This window comes from Herpailurus yagouaroundi, unplaced genomic scaffold (genome assembly GCF_014898765.1).
Source record: "Herpailurus yagouaroundi ecotype Mexico unplaced genomic scaffold, PumYag 165, whole genome shotgun sequence".
Classification (NCBI taxonomy): Eukaryota; Metazoa; Chordata; class Mammalia; order Carnivora; family Felidae; genus Herpailurus; species Herpailurus yagouaroundi.
In genome coordinates, this window is record NW_024412406.1 from 21,869,658 (window position 1) to 21,893,100 (window position 23,443).

At 42.0% G+C, this 23,443-nt stretch overlaps 1 protein-coding gene across 4 annotated transcripts in view; it reads left to right on the plus strand.

Moving 5' to 3' along the window:
* ASPH (aspartate beta-hydroxylase) overlaps window positions 1-23,443 on the plus strand; it is a 229,473-nt gene that overhangs the window by 62,762 nt on the left and 143,268 nt on the right. For 3 of the 4 annotated variants that reach the window (XM_040487719.1, XM_040487720.1, XM_040487722.1), the window contains 2 exons: window positions 216-257; window positions 2,470-4,009. In XM_040487719.1, the coding sequence (XP_040343653.1) occupies window positions 216-257; window positions 2,470-2,831 (404 nt within the window). In that variant the 3' untranslated portion in view covers window positions 2,832-4,009. Of the gene's footprint in view, window positions 1-215; window positions 258-2,469; window positions 4,010-13,657; window positions 13,751-16,801; window positions 16,877-21,050; window positions 21,177-23,443 lie in introns of those variants that run through there. The other variant, XM_040487723.1, reaches the window with a different exon arrangement.

The following is a 23,443-nucleotide window of genomic DNA, read 5'->3' on the forward strand; positions in this document are numbered from 1 at the left end:
TATATATATATATATATATATATATATATATATACACACACTCACATATATATGTTGAAGGAGTATGTTTTTTGAATGGTAAGTTTAACTTAATTTGTTTAATAGAGGCATTGATTTTGACTATATTTATTTGCTTAGTTTTTAAAGATACTTAATTTTTAATTCCCTTAATATTTTCTGTTTATAACCTATTTTCATCTTGTAAATACCGACAGAAGGACCTGGTGGGGTAGCCAAGAGAAAAACTAAGGCTAAAGGTATTTTCTGTTTTTCAAATTAGCCTTGAGTGAATCAAGTTTAATGCTTGAAGATGCATGACATTTCCTAGATATGTTACTGCGGCTACTAATGCTTTTTGGTTTGCATTGCACCTTTGGTCATAAGTAGTTTTATTAAGGCATCATTAAAGAATTTTTTTTGCCTCAGGCCTATAATTTTAAGTAATTTCCTTCATTACTTTATCAAGACTTTTGTGACAGACTTGATATTAAAAACATGATGATATCATATTGTTCTCTTACATATAAACTTACTTCTGTACTTGCTATCATGTAATCTAAAACCTTTGTTAGTTTGAATTTTTTAATGACTTTTGGGAAAAAAGGTGAATTCTCCACTGATGGATTTCACTTCTTCAAAAGCTCTGATGACGTTGTGTCTTAGAGCATAATCAGAGAGAGTGTGAGCAAACTTCTAGTTTTCAATGAAATGAAAACATAGATTTATAATCTGAAGGTCTGTATTTCATTGCTATAGAATTTGTTGTCTTTTCATATTTTAATTCTTTAAAAATTACTAGACTTGCCAACCATTATATGTAGGCTAACAGCTTATTATTACAGCCTGATTTTATTTATATCCCTGTGGTTTCTCTTGTTCACAGATAAATATATATGAATATAAATAATAAATGTAAATATAAATATAAACATAAAAGAAAATATAAATATAGGATATATATGTCCTTTAAGGACAGGGGCATGGGAGCAGTGCATGGTTTCCTTTACAAACTTGCAATATTCTTTCATGTTCAAGTGCTTGGCCTCTAGTGTTTTTAGTTTTTTTGTTTTTTGGTAAAACATTAACAGGTGAGACTTTGACTATGTGACTTGCAGGGTTTTGCGGTTTGTATTTTAATTTTAAGATTAGGGAATTTGAAACGTTTTTCACTTCGTATTCCACCTGAATAATTCCCAGGAAGAGAAAAATTATTACCATTTTATTCTTATGTCAGTAATTAGGAAATAAGTACCCAATAAAGTATAGTTTGTACTTCTCAAACTGAAGAGGCAAATCCAGCAGTAAGGATTTAATGCTGTAAAAACTGCAGAACCAGATCTGAGAGCAGTGCACGTGTGTTCGTGCAGCGACATTATGTCTGTTACCCTACAAACAGCGTTGACGTAGGTGAGGATTTGGACAGTTGATTCTTTATGAATGTTATTCTGTATTTTTAGAAGGTTTTAACAAGATTTTCAGGAAGAATTGAGTAACATTTTGTGCTATGTGAATTTTGATTGGCAAAAACATCTCCACATCTTATTAAAGGAAATCTTTCATTTTCTTTGTTTCTGTTTAAATGCTGTATAATTCAGTAAGCACCTTGCTTCTCTTAAGATTTCCTAATGAGAGAGTGAGAAGCTAAAATTCAAAGCTTTTGCTAGCAGTTCTATTACACTTCATGTAAAACAGGGTGAAAGCGGGTTGGTTTTAGATGAAATTTGGAATTACCTGTATGTTCCATTTATTTGCTCTCTCGCCTATGAGCGTGGATGGACAACATGTTGGCTTGAGCAGCTTTACATAGATTAACAAGAAAACATATTTAAAGGAATACTGATCTCATAATGTTGAATATAAGCAGGCGAAAAATTCTACTTGTCATTTTAAGCACTGTAAGTGATGAACTTAAAATTTCATACTCATGAATATGGGTTTTTTTTTCTTAGCTAAGAAAATTAAATGGCATTTACTTTTTCCGTTTGTGCATTATATTTTCAAGGCTCGTAAGCACAAATATTTTAAGGGCATCACTTTTTGTTAGAACTAAAAGTTTTAAAATTCTCTTCGTACGAATACTTGCACGATACGGACATTTTTTTTGTAATGCTGCCGTGTTCCTTTAATTATGTCATTACAGTTGTGAAATGGGAGTTGCTAACCCTTTGTGCAAAGTACTGCCTTTATGGATGGACTCAATTTTAATAATCTTGCATGTTAGTCTTAAGTCATAACTTCCCACTGGAAAAATAGGATGGCAACTTTCTGGCATTTTTTTGATAGTGGATACCTTGTAGAGGTTTGCATCTGTTTTTAGCCGATTGAAAACTAGAGGATTAAAGCACTTTCTGAATGAACATTTCATGTGTGTGGAGAGATAAAGAGCATACGTTTGCACTAAGTTACTGTTTTGTGAATTAAGAGATGCGTTCAATAAACTTTCTTTCCTTTGATTGGAAAACCTGAAAGTTAAAGAACTCACTAAGGAAGAGCCCAAGAAGGAAAAAGAGAAACCCGAGTCAAGGAAGGAGAGTAAGAGCGAAGAGAGAAAAAAGGGGAAGAAAGAAAAGGAGGATGACCGGAAGGCTAAGAAAATTACCGAAGCAGATATATCCAGGAAAGAGTCTCCTAAGGGTAAAAAGCCCAGAGAGAAGGAGAATGTGGGCCTAGACAAAAGTGCTAAAGCCAAGGAAAGTAGGAAAAAATCAACAAATATAAAGGATACTTCTAGTAAAATGGCATCCAGAGACAAAGATGACGTGAAAGAAGGTAGGAGTTCTAGCAAACACGCACACTTGGCAAAGGGAAATAACCAGAAAAGGAAGAACTAAGAGCTGTAATGTCATCATCCCAGGAAATGGTAATCTCATCGTCACTTGCTGCTAAAGGGCCTGGAAAATTTAGTATTGCACCGGTTGGGGAAGATGCGTCCCATCGCCGTTGAGTTTATTTGTTGGTGCTCAGTAAGGAAGTTGTTTGAAATTTAGAGACACTGTCTCATGCTTCTCAATTTAAAAGATGAAGCTTGTAAAAACCGTGTAATAAAAATGTGGTGTAATAGCTTCTGTTTTTATTAATTTATTGATCATGTATCCAGATAAATGTATATAATATGAATTGTAGTGAATTTGTTAATCGACTGAATACTTTCATGGGAGTTGAGTAAGACCGTTAAGATTTTGCATAGTACATACATGCCAAGTGGCCTTCGGTTATGACAGATGCTCAGGTAGGAGCATCTTTTCTCCCGTCATTCTTTGTCTTCTTTTCCTCGTTTCCCTTCTCACTTCCCTGTTTTCCTTTCTTCTTCACCTGCCCTTCTCCTTCTCCACTTCCTTTCTCCTTCCCGACCTGTCCACCCCTCCCCTCAGGCTCCTGTGGCAACCCCCGGAGTCCTCTTCCCAGGCGCCCACCCCCGCCCACCCACCCCCGTTTTTGGGGGGGCTGCCCCCTCCTCAGGCTCCTCCCTGGATTCTCCTTTCCCTTCGCCCTCCCCTTTCCCTCCTTTCGGGTCTCTCCTCCTCAGTCTTTTTTGGCTCTTTTCCTGCCTCCCTCATCCCTCCGTGCCTCCTCACTCCTCAACCTCTTCTCTTCCTGCCAGTCCCGCCCGCCTTCTTTTGTCACCCAGGCAATACTTAGTGCTTCCGGTGTGCCCCATACACTGCTCTAAGAACTCTGGATACACTTGTGAATAAAAGAAAGAACTTGATTTAGAAGACCAATTTTAGAGCGCTTTTATTTATGGTATCTTTACAGACCCAGAAGAGTTATGAAAAGACTACGTGTTTCAAATTAGGATATACTTTCATTTTATATCACACGGTTTTATAGTTATTTTGGTGGAGCACGACATACATTTTCCATGTGATTGTTATCATTGTTTACCGTTTGTAAGGCGCCGCAAAGTTGAGATCTAACTAGAGGTCAGAACTTTGTTAATCAGAAAATATTTAATAAAATGAAATTTCAGTAAGAGTACATTTCTACAAATGGTTTGTGCTGTCCTGTGCGTGAAGTCTTAAATCTTTAATTGTAACCACTGGTGAGATTCAGTTATGAATTAGAGAAGAGCAACCTGATTTGTTGTAACAGAATCAAAAGTGCTGCCGCAAAGGTTTTATTTTTTTTTTTTAAATAATTCTTCAACTTTGTCTATGAAGAGCTGAAAACCAGAGAATTTGACCTAATGGAAGGCATTTCAAATAAAAAATGAATAAGCATCAGTGCAGGTGTTTCCAAAAACACTGTGCACCTTTTTCTTGTATACTTGCACCTTTCCTGCTTAAAATCAAGCACTTGGACACTTCGTTGACAGAAATTCCCTCTGACAGAATTACACAGCGAGGGGGAAATCCTATAGAATACCTGCTCTAGCTAATCCAGTCCTATTATTTTCTTGTTCAAGGACTACGGCCCAAAGAGATTGTAGTGAGGGTTTCGTTGTTTTTATAGATTCCCGGAACATTGTAAGCCACACGGGGCATTTTATGACTCATCTGGTTGGTGGATACAGGGGCTGGCTTCAGGTGAATAGATCCCAAATACGGACTTATCATCAGACCCGTTGCTTCCTAGCTTTTGTCTCGAGTCTTAGCTCTGCTGATGCTTTTCCTGGACTTTATTCTAATTTTTTTTTTTAATGTTGATTTATTTTTGAGAGAGATAGAGAGAGGGAGGTGGAGGGGCAGAGAGAGAGGGAGACACAGAGTCAGAACCAGGCTCTAGGCTCTGAGCTGTCAGCACAGAGCCCGACGCGGGGTTCACACTCACAAACTGAGAGATCATGACCTGAGCTGAAGTCGGACGCTTAACCGACTGAACCATACAGGCGCCCCCCTGGACTTTACTCTATATAGAGTAGCTACAATTTGATGAAGAAGACAGCCCTCAGAAAGCTCCAGACGCATCTTTCTAGTTGTGCAGTCCTAGTGCAGAGAGCAAGTTTTCTGAAATGGCTTGGGAGGAAAGTCTAGAAGAATTGCAGCCGGGCCTGGTTAGACCTGGTGACCGTTTGTGACCATTCCTGTAGTCGGGGATTCGTCCTCCCAGGCTGGCTCCTGTGCACAAAGCTGTGGCTGGGGGTTGGGTTGGGTCCTGCTGAAACCCTATGAAATGTTTCCCCCAGGATAGAGGGTGTCTGGGAGGAGAAGAGGGACACTCCAACTGCGCACTGAGCAGAACCAGAAGCAAAACAGATACTCATCACACACATAAAGGTTACACCATCTTAAAAACATATCTTGATGTTAGATCATGCTGCTAAGATAAATGGATTGATTTTTTTAAATTTATGTCCCAAATTTTAAGTGTTAATTTTTCTACAGATTGGTGTTTTGGTTTTTTTTCCCCCTTCCTTGGAGAAGGGCTGGTCATTACATTTGTATTTACTGCGAGCATTCTAATAATTTCTACCTTGGGTTTTGAAGGACAAAAGTGATACAGGATAAAGTATATAAATGCTGAAGTCTAAGAAAGTGAGTGGGGAAAAAAGTCTTAGAATAACCTAATCAACATGAGTGTGTTCACATTACCTGTTGCTCTTCAGTAAAGCGCTTAGAAATACTTTGCGTCTGGGGCACCTGGGTGGCTCAGTCGGTTAAGCGTCTGACTTTGGCCCAGGTCATGATCTCACGGTTCATGAGTTCGAGCCTTTGCGGCAGGGTCTGTGCTGACGGCTCGGAGCCTGGAGCCTGCTTCAGATTTTGTGCCTCCTTCTCTCTCTCTGCCCCTCCCCAGCTCATGCTCGCACCCTGTCTCTGTCAAAAATAAATAAACTTAAAAACATTTTTTTAATAAAAAAATACCTTGCTTCTGCCATAGCTTTCCTTTGCATATCAGCTCAAGAATTAAATGGAAATGTCTCTACTGAACGCATTTCAGTGTATTTCGAGAGCTTTTGTGAGCTGGGGATGGATTTATTTTCTTTACTCCTTTTTTCTTTCCTTCCCTTTTCTTCAGCAAATAAAGGCTGCAACTGAATTTTCTGAAGCTGAGGTCACACTTCACCCAGCTGCATTGGCCCTCACCATTCACCTGAAACTTTCATGTGGGAGAAGCTTTTAATGGGCTTAAAACGGTGCTTACACTCTCAGTTTCACTCATCTTAAAATTTGGTGTGTAGTTATTTCTATTTCCTGCTGCTTCATATTATCTAAGGGTAATTAAAGCTAGAAAGGTTGTCCTTTTTAAAAAGCCGCCTAAACATAGAGACAAAAATTTCCTAATGCAAAGTACCTGGGAGCCGGAAGAACCCCTGAAGAGTGAAAATGAGATACTAAGAAAGTAAGTTTATTTTGTCATATGACAAACAAAATTTCTGTTTAAATTACACTGTGAGATGATACTTCAAATTTCAAAAAATGACATTACTGGCACGTTTTTCCAAATGTCTTATGATAGTATTTCACGTGTGAGTGTCACAATCACTATAAAGGTAAAGATGGCCAGTTTTACAGAAATATTTGAGAGCCTATCAGTATTCCAAGGATCTTTTTTAGTCTTTAATACTCAGATTGCTTTTTTTGAAACACTTGATCATCATTGATTTTTTTTCTTCACGTATTGTGGCATCACAATAATGTCTGCCTCATTTGTTAAGGACTTTGTGTGTGAATTTTCATTTTTGCTAACATCATTTGTAACCAACTTTTTGAAATCTGACTAGTTTTTTTTTACAAGATTTTCAGCTTTACTTTGTGGGTGATTTGCATTGTGTATGTACTGTCTTCCTCAACATTGCACAGTCAGGGAGAGATTGATAAAGAAATTGGTGTGAGCATGAATGATTGAATTCATTCAGTAAGTAAGTAACTGATTCGTAGAAAATATTTTACAGTGTTACGACCTCCTTAGTCATACAACTCCGTCCCTTCAGGGTCTCATAGTGATCATGTGAATAATAAGGACTCCCTGTATGCACTTCCACTAAAAGAACAGATAAAGGTCATACACAAGTATGATTTTCAATTTTAACTGTTTTAACTGTAGAGTCATTTTCTGTGAAATGGGTCTGATGGCTTAGACTACATCTCCTGGCTTTGGTTCCTTTCTCCTCTGTCCTCCGCTATTCCCCTCTCCTGGAATAATTCTCCATTGGTGACAATTCTCCAAATGGATAACTTGGATTGTTTTCACTATGAAATGCACCTTGGAAATACTGGGTTTCGTCATTTGTGAACTGAAGATAAAACCTTTCCTTCAGGTGGCTGTGAGAACTAGCTGGTATTGCATGTGCATAAAGAGCTGGCTCGTTGTGCATTTCATTTCCCCCAGGTTGTAGCTGAAGAGAAAGTTTTTGTTCTTAGGAAACTGAAGGGAGGGGTGTTGTGTAGCAGATCTGTAAGCGTTTTGCTCATGGAAATCTTGTTTGGGGTAATCTGAAAAAATACCCAGTGACAGCCTCCAGCCTCTTGTCCTCCCGCCTCTGTTTGCCTGAAGATAAAACCACGTGACCTAGATGTTTATTACCGGTTTGGACATCATTTTTACATAGAGAAACCAGTTGTCACCAAAGCTTCAATCTTGTAAGCCCTGCACAGCATGAAGTTACCTACTTTCCTTTTGTTTGTTCTCATTTCATACCTCATTTGATTTCACTTTGTGAGTATTTATCACTCTTGTGTTAGCATCTGTACCTCAAAGAGTTCTGTCATTTACTTCTTCCTTGGCCTCAAGCATTACTTCTCTTGTTTCCCAAGAGGTTAGAGGAAGACATATAACGCTTTTGCGTCCCTTGTGGCAATGGTATAAATAGCCATGTGCTCTGTCATCTCTCTTTTGCATTTATCGATTCGTTCAACAAATAATCTGAGTGCCTGCAGCATAGCAGGCCGTGCTGGGCACCAGGGATACAGGTGACGAGGGGACTGCCATCCCTGCGGTGAAACGTGGTGAAATAAACAAGGGGCCGAGAAAGAAAATAGTGCAGCCAGAGCCAGCTGTCGCCACCACCCGGCTCTTCGCCTCGCCTAGAATGTGTTCCTGCTCCGGTGGCCGGCCACCTTCCAGCTCTGCTGCAGGATCCAGCTGAGTCATCACGTCTACACTGACTCCTTCTGCGATCCTCCCAGGCGGTGGGACTGTGTGTCTTCCCTTTGCCATGCTCCTTACTTCACTTCATTCCTGGATTTTGCTTTCTACCAGCCTGATTTATGCCCAGTACCTAGCATAGTGGTGGCTGAGAAGAACAGGCATTCGATGTGTGTTTATCGGATGATGAACATCTAAAACACAGATCATTTAAAAACATTTCAGATCTGTATACACTGTTGACTAATATTAAAAAAAATTTTTTTAAGGAAAAACTTGGGCATTTCTGCAGTAATTGCAGTATGCTTTAAGCACCTTGGAAATTGCTGGTAGCTGTGTTCATGTTGTGTGCGTGTGTGCCGGGAAGATGGTGAATATGCTTTCTTTTTTTTTTTTTTTTTTGGTTTATTTATTTTTTGAGAGAGTGTAAAGGAGGGGCGGTGGGGGGAGCTCCCAAGCAGGCTCTCTGCTGATAGCACAGAACCTGATGCGCAGCTTGACCCACAAACTGTGGGATCATAGACCTAAGCCGGAATCGAGAGTCAGATGCTTATCCGGCTGAGCCCCTCAGATACCCCGGTAAATTTACTTTTTTAGAAGAAATGAAGGGAGAAATTAACTTGTGGAAAATAAATGTATATTTACTGGTTTTAAATCATCTCCTTTAATTCTTAAAACCCTTCTAAGGAGGTAGTTGTGTTCCCTTTACACACTTGTGGAAACCCAGTCCTGTCAGTGGGAATGTGCCCAGGATGGGATTCCAGTGGAAACAAGCGACAGCCCTCTTGATTCACAAACCCGAGCTCCTGGGGCCATCTCGCGTGGCAGGTGTTAACGTGAGTCCACCCCGTTCCAGCCTTTGTGGAGACCCTTCGGTGGCCCTGAAACCCAAGCTCTTAGCAACCCTTCGGCAGTTTTATTCTTTCGAGGTGTAGGTCATCCTCTCCCTGCAATCTTGTCTCTATCTTGAGTCGTGTGAAGATGCGTTGAATCTGGAATGGCTCTTACTGTATATGGTGGGGCAGCTCTTCTGGTTTCTGGCAGTGTCAGAATTTTGATGGGGCTGAGGTTGGGATGCCTGCTAAGATCCGTGTTTGCTGATTACAGAAGCCAGGAGCAATAGCGACAATTAGCACGGTCAATCAGTATGTGCATCTTTCTGGCTTGTTGATTTTCCGGAGTATTTCTCACGTTCCTGTACCTGTTAGGATTATTCCTGGGATATATTGATTTATACTATTAGACTACTCGTGTTTAAAGAAGCAGCAGTTCTGAGCTCTTCCCCTGGAATAACGGCAGCTGGTGTAACCTGGGTCGGTGAGACCAAAATTTCCTTCAGTCTGTGCACTACCGAATCATCACTACGCCAGAGATTGATAAATCAGTTTTTTATTTTTTTATTGATTTAAAAAAATTTTTTTTAATGTTTATCTTTATTTTTGAGACAGAGAGAGACAGAGCATGAGCAGGGGAGAGGCAGAGAGAGAGGGAGACACAGAATCAGAAGCAGGCTCCAGGCTCTGAGCTGTCAGCACAGAGCCCGACGCGGGGCTCGAACTCACAAACTGCGAGATCATGACCTCAGCCGAAGTCCGACGCTCAACCAACTAAGCCACCCAGGCACCCCGATAAACCAGTTTTTTAAAATCTCTTAGCTTTTATGGGCTAAGTGCCTGAAGTCCTATGAAGTACAGCACTATTTGTGGTTCTTTCTTTCCCACATTTTGCCGAGGAAGTGGTTTGTGTAGAATTCTTCACAAAAAACGAATCCTTCGTTTTCAGTCAGTGTGAATAGCTCCATGATCCGGTGGCCCCAGGGCCTTTCGGATTCGCACACCCTCACTCCTCTCTAGCTGCACGGGCCCCGTGGCTCTTCCCCACTGCCAGCATACACCCCTCACCCCCAGCCGAGGAATTTGTACTCGCTGGTCCGGAGCCTCATCTGGAGTACTCTCCCCCAGTGTGAGTCACAGGGCCACATCCCTGGCTGCCTTCAGGAATCTGTTCACATTTTATCAACGAGTCCTTTCCTCATCAGTTCGCTGGAGATAGCCTTCCTCCTCTCCCTGATGGCCTGGCACTCCCTGCCCTCTGCCTTCCCCCATCTAATATGTTCTAAATATTTCATGTTTCTTATTTTTTAAATCGTTCCCTCCCTGTAAGAGGTAGGGCTTTTCAGTTCTCATTTTCTGTAGAACAGTGCCTTGCATCAGTAGGTGCCAAATAATTGTTGAATGAATGAACGAATGCCATATGCAACTTAGTAAGTTTTAAACTGTTAGCATATTTATGGGAAGAAAATACACTTATTTCCCATTGCTGTCAGGTGTACTGGGGTAGCAGGGAATGAAGTAAGCGAATGTTGGGCTAAGGTAACTGTGTCACATAATCAAATTTGCTATGAATGCTTGATTTCAAGCGCTCACCTCACCTTTTATAGCTTCCATTTTGAATGACAATTGTAGGAAAATTTTATGTTTATTAAATGCAGGCACTTTTTTATTTCCTAATTTTCCTGATGTGCCCGAAGAACTGAAAACGAGGTGTCTTTTAAGGGAAACAGTTGCTTTTTCAAATTGCGCAGGGGCTGGTGTGGTTACTTGCAACTAGATAGTTACTCGCGGGTGCCACGGCCGTCCTGTCACTCTTGCCAGCGTGGGAATGGACGTGGGTTCTGGTTTGACTGTTAAGTGGAAGGAGAAGACTGCTGGAAGCTTCAGCTTCTGGGAAAGATTTCCTCAAGCCCCAGAGAGGCAGAGCAAGAGGTGGGTCTCTGCTTCTGGACACCCTGGGGTCCGAGAGAGAAGCTTGCCACGGGGAAGCCCCGACTGGCGGTGGGAGGGTGAAGTCAGCCAGCGCCCAGAGCAAGCCCGCTCACCCCCGCGCTCCTCCTGAGAGTACATAGTGAATTTCCTCCTCCTCCGAGCCAGTGTGAGTCGTGTTTTGTTGTCTGCAGCCCCAGGAGCGTCAACACTGATGACAGTCATTTCGTAATGTAACTTTGAGTACTTATTTCGTGCGATCTCCTTGCCATTTGTACCTCACAATAAATCCATTTTGAATACCTTTCCTTCGATTCTGAATTGACCGTATGTGTATTTTTTTCTTGTTTAATATTTTGTTTACTTTCTGCCTTAAAATCTTATATGAGACCTGAAATCTTATATGAGACCTGTATCTGCCACTCATTCGTGGACTAAAATGGATTTGGGTGGCAGTATAATTTCTGGAAACACCAAAATGAAAGCTTGTATGGCTAATTCTTCCATATGAGTTATCAAAGTAATAATTAGTCTAGAATGTGTGGTGGTGGTGTTGTTTTTAGAAAGTTTTTTAGGGGTCTGGGGAAGGGTATGTGTTAATTTGATCCTCAGCTTTTTTGAAGTTTACAATATTGTTTATTTTTGCAGTGCTTTCACCTCTGGAAAAATAGCTGTGACCAGGTATCGGTAAATTTAGAACTCAACTGCCACTTGGGGCAGAAAAGGAAACTGCACGATATTTTCTCTTGTCATGTGCTTTTGCTTTCTCCTGTGGTTTTACCATTTCAATTTTAGAGACAAATAACTCCAGTTGATGTGGAGAAAGCTGACAATGAGGAGAACCTCATGGCTAAATACTGGCAATGCTAGTAGTTTTCAAACACTTTTCACGTCATAAGTTGTTTTCACATGAAACTTCTCAAAATCCAATAAGAATGGGGTTTTCAGGCAGTTTAAGTCTCTGTTGTTTGGTGGGGAAATATTTCCCTGTTTATCGAACCCATGGAGCACGATTTGAAACCCTGCTACCTAGAGGATCAGTGAAGAATGACCCGTGATTTCCCATCCAAAGTGAGATGCTCTTGAGGGCGAGATACTTACACTAGCACAACAGACTAACCTGGGACTGTCCCGGGCAAATTAGGCCCCTGGTTCTGCAGCAGTGGGTTCTAGAGCCCTGATAGGAATCTCCTTGCTGGTAGTAGTAGGAAATTGTTTCGGATCCCCTTTCCCACCTTTCGCTGGTCTAGTGTAGCTGAGGAGCCCTGGTCCCACAGAGGATGTCTGCAGTCATCGGTACCGGCAGAGCAGCCCCACTGTGGGGTGTGTTCAGCCCCTGAGCTGTTTACCAGGCACCTGTTATGTGCCAGGTATGTTCTGAGGTGCTCAGGGTTCCAAGGTAAGTTACAGGATTCTGAAGGTTTACCCTGTTCATTCAGCAGAACTTAGCAACGAGTAATAGTTCCATACCTGTTCCATTTACTGTTGGGAGATGCAAGAATGGATTATTTAAAGGCGAAAGAGCATGGGAGTTTTCAGTCCTGAACTTGGAATTTGAAACGTGATGTGTTTTACTAACAAGGCCTTCGTCTCTACCCGCCACGCCCCGAAGTGGAACGTTTAGGATCCGTGGTTACTTGTGTATTATCCCTTTGCTAGAAGTCACTATATAGTTAGAAGTAGAACACAACTGTGTCCGTTGGTGTTTGTTGTAATAGCCTTAGGCTTTTCGTGTAAATAGTGTGGGAAATAAGTACCTAAAACAAATATAAATGGTGAGGGAGAGTCCTGTGTATCTCTGTCTTATTCTCTTTACGATTGGGGAGAAGAAGGTGGGAATCGTGTTTTTGTCCATGAGAGAAAAATAAAGACATAAAAAGGGAACAGTAAGGAAAAGTGTAATCAAAAAGCAAGTGAAAGACACTGAGAATTTAGCAGACTACAGTAGCGGGTGTATGTTAGACGTGGTATGAAGTGCTCAACGTCGGCAAAGTGCCTCTCGATTCTGTACTGACCTTTTCACTCTAGACTCACAACACACTTCCTCCAGTAACAGTTGTTGGTACAAGAGTCTCACTGGGGGTCGTGAAGAGCCAGGATTTGGGAAGTGGAATCGACAGACTCTTGAACCCTGTTTAGCTTTCTAAAGAGTTCTATTCGGTTGAGGACTCATTTTAATGTTCCACGTATAAAATGTCAAAGAATTCATTTGGTCTGGTAGATTTTAGACTGGTGTTGACTTTGAAATCAGCTCTCATGTTAATTTACCCTGATGTTTTATTTTCCTTAAGACATTAAAAAACTTTGTTTTCATATCTTTTAGCTCCTTATAGCATAGTATGATTGTAAATGGTACCTTTAGAAGGTTGTAAACAGTAATGTCTGATTTGTTCTCATTTTCAACTGTAGGTTTCAAGAAATTATACATAAATCAAAATATGGCATACAAACCAATAACAAAGTTCAAGTGTAGCTTAGTTGTCTTAACTGCTGGATTCAGAGCTCAAGCAGCAATTCATTAATCATTTCTGAGCACAAGGAGCTTGAACTATTGAACTTCTTTGGGCAAGTTCAGACGTGACTGTTTAAGAGATTCGTGAACATTGAAGCAATGATTTTTTGTTTTGTTATTTTTAAATGAAAGGTTAACTTAGGTAAAGAGACGTTGAAGGCCCATGCGAAGTTAAAGAGCACACTGTTTTCCTACTTGAGTTTTTAAGCATTTCTACATTTTCATGTAGTATGTAAAGTCTTGGAAACTGAGTTATTTGTACTATGGATGAAGTGTTTGAGAATATTGTTTTTCCTGGTTTAATATGTCAAACGAAAAAAAAAAACTTAAGTTAACTTTGTGACTAAAAATGCAGGCCTTAAAGAAAGATCTGCTTCAAAGCCAACAGTCCCACCGGAAGAAGCTGAGCCATACCCTTGGCTGGGGGAGCAGGTTTCCGAGGGTTCAGGTAAGCTCACCTCTACATCTGACCCGATGGGCCTCGGCCTGCCACGTGTCCAGCGTGCAGTTTCCAGAATCGTTTTACCCATAATTTGTGTCACAGTGTTTATGGAATAATGAAGTACTTTTTCTTCTTCTCTTCTGAGATTTTGCAGTAAACTTAATGTTTTCTACTAAAATACTCAGGACAATTTTAATTTTTGAGATCAAGAATCCAAGGCCCAGATGGGTGCTTTTTGCCTGAGATGGCACAGTTCAGAACATCCTGAACTAAATGCTAGGTTTCTTGATTCCAGTTCCAGAACTTCTTACAATGAAAGTACCATTAGATGTGTAGTGTTACACGAGTTTTGTTGTTTGTCACATGGTCTAGTAGAAGAGGCCTATGGGCTCCATTCTTTGTAAGACGGGAGTCTCCTTTCTACATCAGAGACTTCCCAGACCTCCATACGATGGTGTGTGAGGCCTGTTTTACATCCACATGAACTCACAGATTAATTTAAATACCTTCTTAAGTCACCCAAGCACCTATGACCCACAGAATGAAAACCCCTAATATCTGTGAATCAATTGGCAAATGAAATTTGAATCCATTACTAGCATTTCCTGTTTATGCTGTGATATTGATTACAAAGTACTATTTAATTTGCGCATTTTCTGTTTACCTAATAATTTTCCAAAATTTGGTTTCATTTCGCCACCTACTGGAAGTGTTCGGTATGACACTCCATGTTTACTGGCAACTGAAGTGCTGTGGCTGATTTTATCACCGCGGATGAGTAACGTGAGATTTTCTCTTCTCCCTTTTAAGATCAGTATGCTTCTCTGATTTTTTTTTTATTTGTTCAAATCATAATTCCAGGAGAATTTACTGCCTCTCTCCCATTTCTTTAGAAGTACTGCAATCCTACCCTAGCTCTGGAGCAAAAGTGCTAATTTAAATGTCTTTGGGTTTAGCATCTCAAACATTACTTTGTACTCAATAAAGTTATACTTTAAAAATCATGCTTCTTAAAGGTAATACCTACTCTGAAATGTTGTGCTATTTCTTTCTGCTTTCTCCTTTCCTTTAAAGTTTATTTATTTATTGGGAAAGGGAACGTGAGTGGGGAAGGGGCATAGAGAGAGAGGGAGAGAAAATCCCAAGCAGGCTCTGCACTGTCAGCACAGAGCCCGATGTGGGGCTGGAACTCACGACCTGGGAGATCATGACCTGAGCCGAAACCAAGAGTCAGACACTTAACCAACTGAGCCGCCCAGATGCCCCTCCTTTTAAAATTTTTGTTAACGTTACTCTATGTGGAGAGAGAGAGAGACTGTGTGTGTGTGTGTGTGTGTGTGTGTGTGTGTGTGTGTGTACGCACGCATGTATAAATATATATTATCTGACCACTTGTCCTAAATCCATCAGTTTTCAGCTCATAATCCTTTTCAACTTCTTGGCAGTGTTTGGTTGAGTTTAAATGTTGCCTTCTCAACCTTTCTCTTATCTAGGTTTTTGGCTTCTTTCTCTTCTATGTCTACCTATTCTACAGATATAAGTACATGCTTCTCATTAAAACACAATAAAATAAACCCCCTCTCGATCTCTACAGTACTTTCTATCTGGCCTCCGGTCCGTGTTCTTGCCGTACTAGCCAGATTTTTGGAAAAAGAATCTACAGTTGCTTTCTTTGCCTTACTTTCCACTCAGTTTTTAGTTCACTGTAATCTAGCTTCTGCCTCTACTAATCCTCCCAGAGGAAAGCAGGAGCCTCACGGAATCATGGAAAGATGAAACAGCCTGGTGCACTCACCAAGTTCAAAGCCAGTGCTGGTAGCTGGTGATTCTGGGGAGGCATGTGAGAGCTGAATTGCGGAGATCTTGTATTCTGTTCCAAGGAGTTAGATTTTCATCTGTTTGGGCAGAGGAAGCCACTAAAGGGTTAAGCGAAGGAACAGGGCACTATAGTCCACTTCTGTTACTAATATTATATTCTATGTGGATGCTGCTGTCAGCAGTTATAAAACCGGGAATTGGTTAGGAAGCTGTCATGGGTACTGTGAGAGGTGAGGGGGGAGAAATAGAGATTGGCAGGCCCTTCTGTAATTCTATGCAAATGTGTACACAAATGCTTTGTGACATACAAACGTCTATAAAAGTAGGAGGTACTTCTTGTGCTTCAGGAATGGTTTACAAAACCAGTGTGATTAGCATAGTAGGTTGTTAAACTTTTTTCCTACCTGACGTTCAAATGAGCTTACTCTGTTTTTGTCATTGAGGATTAACTTGTCAGTATAACCGCTGTGGTTGGCATTATTTCACGTGACAGAGTTTGTGATGCCACGTCTCCCAACTTCAGTTTTCTGAACATGGATGTTTGTTACACAGAAAATTTATAATAGTGTCAGTGTCGTTATGGCTTCTTGTGTGTGATGTTGTAATAAACCTGATAATCCAGTACGTGCCGTGGTGTTGTCAGAACGTCGTTACTGATATTGTTCATTTTTGTAATTTCTGTCTGTTTGCATCTGTGGATCTGACTGTCAGATGGGCTTCTCCAGAGCTGCAGGGATTATCAGTTACAACGTTGGGTCTTCCTTCAGCTTTGGGGAGTGGTCAGCCAACCCTGCCCCTCTCCGCCCTCATACCAGCCTGGGGCCTCACTTGTCAGGGCAGACGGTGGCCGACCATGTACTTCAATGCGTGGTGACCTCGTCTTCCCCATTTGCATCTTTATTTCCCAGAACCCCCCCCCCCCCCGCCTTTCTGAAAGCTTTGCCCATCCCATTTTCTTCATTTTATCATTACTGTGAATTTTGTTAGTTAGAAACTGAAGGAATTCTGCGTGGGGAGGTTTTTGTTTAACATTTATATCTGCTGCCAAAATGAAACCAATCTTACATATTTACCACATTTGCCAACATGGAGAAAAAAGTGGTAAACTGATACAAAAAGGTTAGCATAGTTGATTAACCAAATATCTTCAACTGCATGTGTCTACATGGATGTCATGTTTCACGTTCTTCATTCATGTCTAGAGTTTTTCTCCTGAGTTATGTTTTGTAATCATTTCAGGACCTCAGAATATTGACGATGAAGTACAAGAACAAATTCAGTCCCTTCACCATGAGGCAGTGTATACAGAACATGGTATGAATTAAAATCTGTTTTCTCATGAATTGCTTGCTGACATAATGGTTAATTCCGTAGGTGACTTGGACTTTATTTTTAAATGTGAATAAGTGAGTGTTTTTTTTTTTAATTACTAGAGGGCAAGCTGTTTTTAAATGTTTTATTTATTTTTGAGAGAGAGAGGGACACTGTGAGTGGGGAGGGGCAGAGAGCGAGGGGGACACAGAATCCGAAGCAGGCTCCAGCTCTGGGTTGTTACCACAGAGCCCAGTGTGGGGCTCGAACTCCTGAACCCTGAGATCACGACCTGAGCAGAAGTCGGATGCTTAACTGACTGAGCCACCCACCCGCCCCAAGGGCAGGTATTTCTGAAAGAGCACTAGACTCATTTTATTTTACCTCGCCTTACTGTTAAGAAACGTACTGCATAGGTTTTAGTAAGGAAATGGTAGGGATAAATGAGACTAAACAAGCCCAGACCAGTGAGACATCAAGAACAGATGGCAGGAACGGGGAGGAGGAAAGTGGAACAGAACCACGCAGGCGGTAATGGGCTATCTGGGTGCTGCTGTCAGCCTAACTGCTGCACGCTTGGGTAGTCGCCAAAGCAAAAGGAGAAACTTTTTAATTATATGCGTCATATTTCCAGAGAGGAAACGAACACGCCATCTACTTAGAGGATACCAAGCGGTATCCTAGCTCTTACATCTCAGACATTTCTTAGGTGCAGTCCTGTACAGAGAATACTAAATGATACTCTCGAAACCCATGTTTTAAGATTTTATGAGACCGTTTCTTGAAACATCCCTTGATAAAAGCAGAAAGGATAACCCCAAGATGTAACTCACAAAGGGGTTTCCAAGAAGACAGAACACATGGTATCCCGATACGGCTAATGGTTTGGTGTGAGCTGAAGAGAGTCCTGAAGGAAAAAACTATGTTTCTTGAAAACAAATGGGGTCCTCTATCATTGAAGCTCTGCTTTAGCACCTCTGCTAAACTGTCTTAGTCAGTCTTAGGTGTTTGGGGTTCCACGTAAAGCAGCCCATCCGGTTCCGTCTGTGCTCTGCTGGGGAGACGAGCTTTGGCTCAGTTGTGTAGGTTTTTGCCCCTTGGCTGTTCGAGGTCTAGGAGCCTGTGTCCTTTCATTAGGAGGTTCTCCTCGGCTCGGAGGGTTGCTTTACCCGAGCATGCACCTGCCTCTATCAGCACACACAAGCTTTCCCTTCCTGTGTCTTTTTTTTTTTTTTTTTTTTTTAATTTTAACCTAACCTAAGGATGATGCAGTCTAAATAAATAAGTGACCTCCATCTGATGAGGTAAGTGCTGTAATGGTGAAATGTAAGTGGCTCTGTGCACCTTGCCTAGACTTTGGGGTTAGCAAAGGCTTCTTAGAAGAAGTGACATTCTGACTTAGTAGCTGGAGGATGGAGAGCGTAGGGCTTCGCCAGGCGGTGTGTAGGGCTAAGCGATGGGCGTGGCATGTATGAAAGTCCAGAGGAAAAGAGGATCCCAGAGTAGTTCAGGGTGGCTGGCACACGGAGTTACATAGGTAGAGAGCGACTGAGAAAGGGTGTTTGCACTTGATTCGGAGAGTAATTGAACATTGGAGGGTGTCATGCTTCTGTCTGCAGCGTGAGCACACATGGAGGGAGCCTGCCGGGGGGGGGGGGGGCGGGGGGGTGATGAGATGGCAGGCTGCACTGGGGATCCAAGGGGCTCAAGATGGTCACTCAAACCAAATTTAGCCACAGCTGGGGAGAGAGAAGTGTGGGCAGACACAGTAGACATTTAGGCAGGTGGGTGTAGGAAGCCAGACAGAAGGGGAGCAGTCAAGTCTCCCATGCCCGGGTTTCTGGCCCCAAGCCTTCCTCTTGGACTTATTCTCTTCTTTATTTAGGAATTCACAGAGGCCATGGCCGTACATGTTTTTTGTGTTGTTTCTGAGCCTTTGTATACAGCCCTGTCTCTCCTCTGAGCTCCCGGTTTATCATATCCATTTGCATGTTTTATGGGTGTCTCAGACTCAAAACGTACCTAAGACAGAATTCTCGGTTCCTTTACATTTCATAGTTCTCCCCTCACTGCCCCCCAGATTTTGCTTTTCTTCTACTCTTTTGTATTTTAGGTAATGGTCTCCCCTCCCCTTAGTAGCTTCAGCTAAAAACCGGGGTGTTTCCTTGTTTTCTGTCTCCTCTTCTCGCCTCCTGTGTAAGCCCCGGGCAGGTCCTGCAGGCTTTGCCTCCAGCACGTATCTGGACTGCAGTGTGTCAGTGTCACCGTCCCCTCCTGCGTGACTGCTGCGGTAGCATCCAGTTGGGGCTGTGTTTGGTGTGTGTGTGATGTGCCTTGTGTGGCCTGGTCTTTTTCTCCCCTCAGTTGCTTTTCTTGAGCCCAGACGACCTTCCCTCCTCTCCTTGGCATCCCCAAGTCTGTCCCTGCTTCGGAGCCTTGGTACTTACATCTTTTACTGGCACGTGTGTGTTCCAGTCTTCACATCGTGTCCGACCAAACGTGGCCTCCCTGACCACCTTCTTTGCAGTGGACTCTCTGTCCACAATATTCTGTATTTCATTGTTGTGTTTCAGATCCTGCAGCTGCCATTTACTAGCTGTGTGGCTGTAGCCAAGTTTCTCGTCCTTCAAAGTGGGATACTAGTACCTAACGGCTGCAGAGGGCAGTGCCTCAACTGTAGCCAGCCTTCAGGGAACTGTTTTCCTCATACCAGGCTGTCACTGTGTGCTGTTTACTGGGTTTCCCTACTGAAAATGGGGACTTTCCATTAAGCAGCGGTGACTGAGAGAGCTAAATCCTGCTCACGTAAAAACCATGCAGTTGCACCGGGCGACATAAGAGTGAGGAAAAAACAATGTGCTCAGACAGAATACGGAAAAAGGAATATGGTAAAGTCAGTGACAGGAATTGGAATGGGTGATTGGTGTGCGGCAGAAAATTGAAATGAGAACGATGTAGCAGGCTGGGATGGAAATACAGAAAACACGTAGTGTGGACATACATGGGCCCACGGAGTTTAGTGACGTTTGAGAGCATCGCCGGGTCATACTGAAAGTGAAGGAAGGAAGCCCTCCTTCCTGCAGTGTTTGAGGAGACCTCAGTGGCAGCAGAAATAGTAATATTATTACAGTGATGATGATAAAAATAATGATGCAACAAGAACAATAACACCTAAATGCTTATTATGGGCTAGGCAGTTTTCTAAGTGCTTGAGTCCTCATGACGGTGTTACGTGTAGGTATTATTATTTCCTTTTCATAGAAACAAACCCTGAGGCACAGAGTAGGTAAGGAACTTCTCCGGGGTCGCACAGCTGGTGTGGCAAAACTAAATCTGGACTCATATATTCCGGACCTCACACTCCTAACCACTGTACTGCCCTGCCCGGCTAAGTCGCTTGAGTTGTTTGCTTAGAGCGTTATGTACAGGACGTTCTGTGCTTGAAGCCCTGTCAAGTTACCGTTGGGGGAATTTCTTATACCATACTGACAAGCTAAACCACATTGCAGCAGGATAATGTAGCATATCCAATATCTACACAAAAGAAGCAGAACAGTTCAGTGTGTCATCAAAGTCTCAGAAGAGAAAAATGGGCATTTCTGCATAACTTACAGGCTAAACATAGTAATCTTTAGATGCAAAGTATAATACAGGTGACCTAGCACGGATGACCTGGCATACGGTTTGGAGAGGTGTCTAGCTGTTCTTTGCAATAGAATATTTGTATGTAGTTAGTTAAGATTGTTACATGGAGTTTTATGCCATTTCTCAATGAGAGAGGTCACAGGGTGACCTTTTCTCTAACCTAGTGATAAATGAAGAGGCAGATATATTAATAATTGTGAATTCATTTATTCAGTCATTAAATATTTACTGAGCATTTCCCATGGCTAGGCATAGGCCCTGGATGCTGGGCATACATAGTAAATAAAATAGAGGAGGTCTCTGTGCTTGGTGAGCTCATGTTCCAGTGAGAGCAAGGTCTGTCCCCCACTCAGGTGAACGAGCACTTGACCGGAGTGAGGACAGAGCTTCAGAGTGGGCAACGGCATGTGCCGTGGACCAGACGGGGGCTAGGGAGTGCCCGGCAGCAGGAGGGGGCATGTGTCTGTGTCAGCTGCTGCCTGTGGACCCTCGTGGCGGACCCGTGACACTTTGTTCATTATCATTGTTCAAGGAGACGATGTGCAGCAAGAAGAGGAGGGACCAGCCAGAAAACCACCGCTGGAAGATGATGATTTCCTTATAGGAAGTGACGCAGATGATAGATTTGAGCCTCTGGACGCTGGAGCATTTCATGAAGGTAGAACACATGTCTCTGGTTTCAGAGCAAAACACGATAGGCAATTTTCATTATGATTATTGAAGTTTTCATGAGTATCTTTAGTTTCTTATTATGATTTTTTTTAACATTTATTTATTATTGAGAGACAGAGACAGAGCATGAGTCGGGGAGGGGCAGAGAGAGAGGGAGACCCAGAATCCGACGCAGGCTCTGGGCTCTGAGCTGTCAGCACAGAGCCTGACGTGGGTCTCAAACCACAGACTGAGAGATCATGACCTGAGCTAGGGTCGGACACTCAACCGACTGAGCCACCCAGGCACCCCTTCATGAATATCTTTAAAACAAATACTTAATTTTGATCTGGTTTGTATATATACACATACATATACATACACATACACATACACATACACATATACATATACATATACATACAAGCACATATATATTTTAACGTTATTTTTGAGAGCGGGGTGGAGGGGAGCAGAGAGAGAGAAAGAGAGGAAGAATCTGAAGCAGGGTCCAGGCTCCGAGCTGTCAGCACAGAGCCCGACGCAGGGCTCAAACTCATGAACCGTGAGATATGACCTGAGCCAAAGTCGGACGCTTCACCGACGGGGCCACCCAGGCGCCCCTATATGGTTTATTTTTAAGTTGAAGCTGAAAAGTTCAACGAAAACTAATCCTCCCCCCCCCAAAACAAACAACTAATTTTTCCTCTAAAATAAATATATATCCCAACTTTGAGTCAAAGCACTTTTAAGGAAACTGCCAGGATATACGAATTCTTTATAGTAAGTAAGTGAAATACTTTAGCATGTTACTTTTGCTGTATACTTCTTCCTGGAGTGTCGTGTATTAGAAGAAATTCAGAAAATTGATGAAATATTTTACTTGGCTGTCTGTCACAGGCTCTTATTCTAACATAAACTCCATAATCACAGTTTATAGAACACAGTTCTTAGCCTCTAAACCAGGCATTGACAACCTTTCTTTGTAAACAGCTAGAGGATCAATACTTTAGCCTTTGCAGACCATGTAGGCTTTATTGCAACTATTCAGCCCTGCAGTCATAGTGCAACGTAGCCCTGAACAGGATCTAAATGGGTAAGTATGGCTGTGTTCCAGCAAAACGTTATTTGCAAAGTCAGGAGTCAGGCTTGCTCTGAGCTACAGACCGTGATTTGGTGACATCTGTCCTGTATCAGTATCTTAAGTTAAATGCTGGCTAAATGCCAGTTGTGTAATTCTGGATCATTGTGTAATTCTTGGATCATTTGCAGAAGGCAAATTAGACCGTCGCCATTCACTGTTGCCCTATAGAGAGAAATCATTTCTGTGATGGTGAAAACGTTTCTTCATAGATTTTGTGCTCTGTTATGCCTTAATGTGACCCTACTGCAATTACTTGAAGCCTTGTTAAACAAGTACACATGTTTTGTTCTCACGGTATCTATTTTCTGTTCTTTTTTCTTAAAGTAACCCTTTAAGACTTTAATGAGTTCATGAAAGATTTTTTTTAACATTTTTACTTTTTTTTTTTTTAACTAAGCTCTATGCCCAATGTGGGGCTTGAACTCATGACCCTGAGATGAAGAGTCACATGTTCTACCAACTGAGCCAGCCAGTGCCCTGAAAGATTTTAATCCATAAGTGTTGTACTCTGATTGATTGATGTTGTTTTACTTAGCATATGTGAACATACAAATGATATAATGGCATGTATATAATTTTATACTTAAAAGGAATCCCCTGAAACATCGTTTAAGATGCATGTTTCATTTCTGAAGAGTCAAACTGAAGAAAAAGGGCGACAGCACCCGCCCCAGTCAACCATATAGCGCATCATGTCCCGCCATATAATAACCATCAGAGTCCGTGGTTGAGTTGCTTTAGGACCCAGGCAACAACACACGACCACAAGCCACAGAGGATCTGGATCAGAGGTGTCTGGCAGGGTTCAGGGATTAGCCAAGCCTAAATCGAGTCTTAACAGGTAGGCAGACTGTGAGAAACAAGTAATAAATGAAATCCATAGCAGCAATCAAGGTAGGAAGGTCTAGAACCATAGCCATAGAACCGTGGATTCAAAGAGAGAATGCGAATATGCTCCACATAAGGTTGACTGATATGCCTACCCATGGTGTTCAATCTTAGATGCAATTCAGATCACCTAGAGAGCTTTTAAAAAGAATACTTGTGGGGCGCCTGGGTGGCGCAGTCGGTTAAGCGTCCGACTTCAGCCAGGTCACGATCTCGCGGTCCGTGAGTTCGAGCCCTGCGTC